The sequence below is a fragment of the Trichomycterus rosablanca genome, chromosome 11 (assembly GCF_030014385.1).
Source record: "Trichomycterus rosablanca isolate fTriRos1 chromosome 11, fTriRos1.hap1, whole genome shotgun sequence".
In the NCBI taxonomy this organism is placed as follows: Eukaryota; Metazoa; Chordata; class Actinopteri; order Siluriformes; family Trichomycteridae; genus Trichomycterus; species Trichomycterus rosablanca.
Window position 1 is genome coordinate 37268505 of NC_085998.1, and position 7206 is coordinate 37275710.

General features: G+C 43.7%; 1 protein-coding gene across 1 annotated transcript; it reads right to left on the reverse strand.

Annotated features, from left to right (window-relative positions):
- Positions 1–201: 201 nt before the first annotated feature.
- Positions 202–1926, reverse strand: fzd9b (frizzled class receptor 9b). Its single transcript, XM_063004872.1, has one exon. It carries the CDS (start codon positions 1897–1899, stop codon positions 202–204), a length of 1698 nt encoding a protein of 565 aa, XP_062860942.1. The 5' UTR covers positions 1900–1926.
- Positions 1927–7206: the final 5280 nt, after the last annotated feature.

The following is a 7206-nucleotide window of genomic DNA, read 5'->3' on the forward strand; positions in this document are numbered from 1 at the left end:
AACAGCTGCAAGTTTTGGCTTTCACTCAATAGTCCATAATTCCAGCTCGCCAGGACTTCATAGCGCGTGGACAAATCGTCCTTGTGCATGCCACATGCTGTTATACACACAGGAAGTAGTATACGTCCATAGAGTCCATGACAGATGAGGTCACTCCCCCTAGTTAAACCGAGCGTAGCCACAGACACGATAAAGTTCCATTCACACATGTGCCGGGCAGTCAGAGTAAGGGTCGGTCTTGGATATGTGAAGTACCACGGCAGGGGCTTTGTAATGACAGTGGCTGCTGCTGCAGCTCCCTCCGATGCAGTGCTTTCTGCTAGTCCTGTCTGATAATTTCCGACTGCACAGCCCCTGCCAGGTCTGCAACGTCTTGGAGCTCCAAACCCACACACCACTAGTAATGCCCACTACAAGGGACATGAAGATCTTCAGCATGAACACTGCCACACTGGGTACAGAACTTTCCAGACTACAGTCCTCGTTCCTCCGGTCTGGATAGGTCGTGCATTTGCTCTCCAGACCTCTGAATTTCCAGTAGTCCATATTAAGGCGCTCGTAAAAGTAACAAATGATGACGCAGGTCGCGGGGACCGTGTAGAGGATTGAATAAATGCCAATCTTCACCATGAGCTTTTCCAGCTTCTCTGTATTGGTGCCTTCAATTTTCATGACTTTCCGGATGTGGAAAAGTGCTACAAAGCCGGTCAGGATGAAGGACGTCCCGATAACTAAGTAGCAAGACAGAGGGACCAGGACGAATCCTGTTAGTGCACCTATGTCCATGCTGCCAACATAGCACAGTCCAGTCAGCTCATCACCTGCGACTTTCCTCATAGTTAGAATGACGATCGTCTTTAGTGCAGGTATCCCCCAGGCAGCCATGTGAAAGTAGCTACTGTGAGACTCGATGGCTTCATGGCCCCACTTCTTTCCTGCAGCCAAAAACCAAGTCAGGGTCAGGATGACCCACCAGATCGAACTTGCCATGCCGAAGTAGTACAAAATAAGGAAGACTATGGTGCAACCGGTGCTCTCCAGGCCCTCTTGTATAATATAAAGTTCCCCATTCTCACGGTCGCAGGCAATGTTTTCTGCACCAGCTACTGACCGAATGATGAAGGCGACGGAGTAGACATTGTAGCACATCGAGAGGAAGATAATGGGTCGTTCAGGGTACTGAAACCGATGAGGATCCAGTAAAAAGGTAAGGACGGTGAAAGCTGTTGAAATAAAACATAGCGTTGACCACACAGCCATCCAGATAAACGCAAAGTCCTTGTCCTGTCTGGACCAAAACACGTCGACGGTGGAGGCGCAGCGTGGAGCACATGAATCGCTCTTCTCTACATACTGAAATTTTTCAGGGTTTTCACAGACTCCCATGGCACCCCCTGGCCTTGAGCTACCGGGGGTCTGTTTGGGTCGAGGAGGCACCGGGAGCATTCCCTCACCTTTCTTAGGCTCTGGTTTGGTGTCGTTCTCTGGAGCTTCCATGCATAAAGCATTCGGGTCGTTCCTGGTGGGGAGTTTGGAGCAGTCCAGAGACTCGGGCCAGACATAGTTAAACTTCTCCATGATGGGCGAGCACTTCTGACGTGCCTGCTCACACATGGGTCTGCAGGCAGGGATGGATGTGGATACCTGGTCTGTGCACATGGGTGCATAGAGGGAGCAGAGAAAGAAGCGTAGATGGACGTCACAGCCGTATTCCACCAGCGGGGCGAATTCGTTCAGCTTGATTGCTGCTTCTCTTTGGTTGTCGTGATCCATGAAGTTGGGCATGCGGGTCAAGTTGTATCCAATACCTTGGCACATTGGGATGGTGATGGGCTCACATTTAGCTGGCCGTCCCCTTTCAAAGTCGTAGGCAGCTATCTCAAGGCTGGATGCTGGCATGACTAGGTGACACCATATCAAAATCACAAGCTTAAAGCTTTCCATGTTTCTCAACGAGGTGCGTAAAATTCTCCTTTTTAAAATGAGGGAAATTTGGGATTTCTGGTCGTTATATTGCGGTACATCCTAGTGCATAAAAACTCCTCCAAATGTTCAGATCTGCAAGCTGTTCTTCAAGTGATGGTCAGCTGTTCTTATTCCAGAAGCCCAGTGTTCAGACGAGTGCCAGTCAACACGCGAACTTCTGGATAAACGGTCAGTAGTTGATCCCAGCAGCGCGTAAAAAGATCTCGGTCCGAATCTGAATCTTCGACTTTTAAACGCAGTGCAAACCTGGTGCATTCCGCGCAGAGTAATCCGTGTTTATGAGCAGATCTTTAGCACCACGTCTGTCTGTCTTGTGCTCTCTGCAGGAACTGAACTTTCTCTGCTCTCGGAGGTGATCTAAAGCGGGGGGGGGGGGGGGGGGGGGAGAGCAGGGCAGTCTGGACTCGGAGTGACGCGGGTGGGCGGTGCTGCACCTCCAGCGCGCTCGTATAATAATAAAGACCATTTAACCCAGAGTCTCAATACAGCCTCTGTTTCAGCAGCTCTGCACAGGTTCAGATCCACTCCACACTAATAATCCGATCATCTGATTTCTGCACTTACTTGATTTTAAGTGCTCATGCGGTCATATAGACAGACATATATATTTTTGCGTAATATATACTACATGCGCATCCTTCACACTTTCTCTTTATATGTCTTTTTTGCGCATGTGTGCAGCAGTAGCAAATAATCCACAATAATTATTTATCCGACCTTCATGTAGAGTTCTACTGAGTGCTTGATGGAGTGGAAAAGTGGGAGACATGGGTTCTTGAGACATAATATCAATATATGACTCTGGTCACATTTAACCCAGCGCTTCAATACAGCCTCTGTTTCAGCACAACTCTGCACAGGTTCAGATCCACTCCACACTAATCCGATCTTCTGATTTCTGCACTTACTTGATTTTAAGTGCTCATGCAGTCATATAGGAAGTCATGCATATTTTTTTTTGCGTAATATACAGTATATATACATGCAGTACAGTATATATACATCTTTTTTGCGCATGTGTGCAGCAGTAGCAAACAATCCACAATAATTCTTTATCCGACCTTCATATAGAGTTCTACTGAGTGCTTGATGGAGTGGAAAAGTGGGAGACATGGGTTCTTGAGACATGTTATTGATCCATGACTTTGGTCACTGTGCGATGAGCTTCTGTGTTCTCCCCAGTTTTACTCCGGATACTCTGATTTCTTTCACCTTCCTTAATCATGTATTTATTTATTTTTTCACTTACTACTTCATCCTGAGCTGTGGGTGTCAATAATTCTATCCAGCACATTTCTAGAGTTCTGTGTGGAATAATATCCTTAGCTATTTTGCGTTGCTCAAAATGAATCAAATGAAATAATTACGTAAATACGCACGATTTGTAATGACAACCATTTTCTGTGAAGAAAAAGAAGTGCAGGGGTGCCAATTTTTTGCCCATCACTGTAAAAAAGAACGAAAATTATTAGGTTTAAATAATCAGTTGAACATCTGTAAGGGTTTCAACAGAAAAATGTAGAAAATGAGTGTAGCTGCGCGATTTGGATGAACACTAAGGGAAGGGTTATGAATGTCTCTTGTTTATGTCTCCTCTCCAGCACAGGTAGTAGATTACAACAACACAGGTTACATAAAAGTCAGTAGCTAATGTCTGGGATGTGGGATTGTTTATCCACTGCAAACACCAAAAAATGTCTGTGTGGAATAGGCTGTGGAGAAAGATAAAGCCTATTGTTCCCATCTAGTGGTTACCTAATGAACAGCACATCTTTAGTATCAGGCTCTGCCCTGCTTTTTAAAAAGTATGACCAGTCCATCGCACGCACACACACACACACACACACACACACACACACACACACACACACCTAGGGAAATTTGACCAGACTGCATGTCTTTGGACTTGTGAGAGGACAACGGAATTCCCGGATGCAAACTTCACACAGACAGGATAATTGAACCGAGCCTTTCTCGCTGTGAGGCAACAATAATGTAACAGTAATATACACTGATCAGCCATAACATTAAAACCACTTCTTTGTTTCTACACTCACTGTCCATTTTATCAGCTCCACTTTCCATATAGAAGCACTTTGTAGTTCTACAATTACTGACTGTAGTCCATCTGTTTTTCTGCATGCTTTGTTAGCCCCCTTTCATGCTGTTCTTCAATGGTCAGGACCCCCACAGGGTCACCACAGAGCAGGTATTATTTAGGTGGTGGGTCATTCTCAGCACTGCAGTGACACTGACATGGTGGTGGTGTGTTAGTGTGTGTTGTGCTGGTATGAGTGGGTAGCGTCCTGTGACCACTGATGAAGGTCTAGAAGATGACCGACTCAAACAGCAGCAATAGATGAGTGATCGTCTTTGACTTTACATCTACAAGGTGGACCAACTTGGTAGGAGTGTCTAATAGAGTGGACAGTGAGTGGACACAGTATTTAAAAACTCCAGCAGCGCTGCTGTGTCTGATCCACTCATACCAGCACGACACACACTAACACACCACCACCATGTCAGTGTCACTGCAGTGCTGAGAATCATCCACCACCTAAATAATACCTGCTCTGTGGGTGTCCTGTGGGGGTCCTGACCATTGAAGAACAGGGTGAAAGGAGGTTAAAAAGCATGCAGAGAAACAGATGGACTACAGTCAGTAATTGTAGAACTACAAAGTGCTTCTATATGGTAAGTGGAGCTAAAAAAATGACAGTGAGTGTAGAAATAAGGAGGTAAAACTATATGGCTCATAGTTGAAAAGTAAAGATTCTAAGCTTTATTCATCTATAAATGAACTGTTGGATAAATATTAGTATTAATTTTTGACTCATAAGCAGGTATGTGACCTTCGTGAGGTTCGTTTATCCTGCTTTAAAGCTTTTGCTCCTGTTGTGAGGGATTATCAGATCTGGAATTGGCACACATACTCTCACTCAGCCTTGAAGTGAACACAGTGAGTCTGATACCCCACCAGCCGGAAACATGTACCAGACACAGCAGTTCTTATCAGCCCCAGCTGCCTGCAGGATATTTCTTTATTCACTAGTTTGTTTGTTTGTTATCTTTATTTATTTATTTATTTAAAGTGTCCAGATTATTTTTTCTAATGTCTTATTTAGTGCCACTGAGCATGATGCACCAAAAGCTAAAAAAAAAAAAAAAACACACTAGGAAAAATGCTAGTCCTGATTAACACTAGCTTAAGATCAGTATCACGTAACATGAGCCGGTATGTACACCAGATTTATCAAAAATACTCCCACTTCTTTCAGCTTATCTGAGCACGGAGACATACTTCACTGATTACGACTGAGCCCTGTTCCTAAATCAGCATCAGCTCAACCCGGCAGTGCCAGAACACTCACAGAAAACTGGCCCTGGATCAGCAATTCTATGATGTTTACGATGCCCTGGTAATACTGTTAAATCCAATTCATTCAACGTCGAGCAGAAGTGATGAGAGAACAGGTCATGGCATTATATATATCCGTGACTTTCGGGGTAAGTTTAGCTTGCTCCAAATCTCTCCGACTCAGGCTAATGGGATCTTTAAGTGCTTTAGGTGTCCGGCTTTATCAAGCTGTCACTGCTGGACATCACTGCGACCCGTCGTGTCTAAACAGAGCCTATAAAACTTCAGTCATGTAAAATGCTGGAGGACGGGAGCTAATTATAGTGAATGAAGAGTTTTTAACATGAAGGTGGTGACCCAGATGTAATGGATGTAAACGTCTCCCACTATTTTATTATCAATATTTTACTTGGCGTGTAGTAGCACACTTGATGTGAGTGTAAAAATGTTTTTAGAACACTGTGCACAACATAGGGAAGAAACTCCTGCACTGACCTGATCGGAAACGTAAATGTATAACAAAAGTATGGAAAACACACACACACACACACACACACACACACACACACACACACACACATATGCACCGCTTAAAAAAGGGAACACTGCATCGCATGTAACATAAGCAATTGTTAATCAACATCAGGTTGCTCATTGGCTGGATGATTTTGTATGTTTTCAATGACTGTTGTTAAGTCATTTTGTTCTTAATTAAGTCCTTTCATTGAGATCTGATGTGTGATTTAAGTGTTAACGTAAAAACGTAAAAAGTAGTTTAGGGAGTTATACTACAGCTATTAAAACAGTATACACATACACCAGTTCATACACGTAGCCAAACATATGTAGACATCCATTTTCATTATTGACATTTGGCGTTTAAGCTATACCCACTGCCGACAGATTTAAAATCAGTTATATAGACTAAATTATATGCTTTAGCATTGTGGCAACTGTCTGGGAAAGGCACTTTCCTATTCCATAATAGGTATATAAAACCAGTTTAATGTGGAGAAACTCCAGTAGCCTGCACAGAACCCTGAGCTGAACCCCAGTGAACACCTCTCGTGAGCCAGACCTTCCTGTCTAATGTTAGTGTCTGAACTCACAAATGTGAGATCTTTGGCCATATAATCTAAATAAGGATTTACTCTCTGTACACGAGGCAGAAGATTTAAACATGGTTACGCTTTCGGTCCTCTATTAAACTGTAGTGCTGAAAGTCAGCGCAGCAGCTGTGTTATTAGCTCTCAGCTCGAGAGGTGAACTGCACTCAGGCATCTTTACTTGGACCGATGACTTGGTTGGATACAGGTGATGAGAGTTTGGAAAGACAAAACACAGCAGCTTAATACAGAAGTCGACGGGTCTTCCACTTGTTTACGTTACATTACATGGCTGTGCTCCCAGACACATTTCAGACATTCTCACCGTGTATAAACTAAACAGAGGTTGCACATCATCAGCTGCTGGCTTTTAGTCTCTCCAGAATAATTCCAAAAATGATAAACATCAGCGTCTCTGCAGGAATAATAGTGGCAGGGCAGGTAGTGTTGGTGTGGCACAGCTCCAGTGACCCAGGTATAACCATTCTGACCTCTGTGGAAATTGCTACTCTGGTTTCCTCTTACTTTAGAAAAAGCTAAATTAAGTAATTGTGAATGAGTAAGTGCACCTATATGAGTATGTTATACCCAACAATGGATTGGTGCCCAGTTTGGGTTGCATTAGTACAGGATGAACTCCAGAGCCACACCAGGATAAAAATATTACTAACATTTTATTTATTACAGTTTTGTAGCTCCATATTTGTTCAATAAAAACAGAATAACAATTAAAAAACTGTCATGGACCAAGACGGG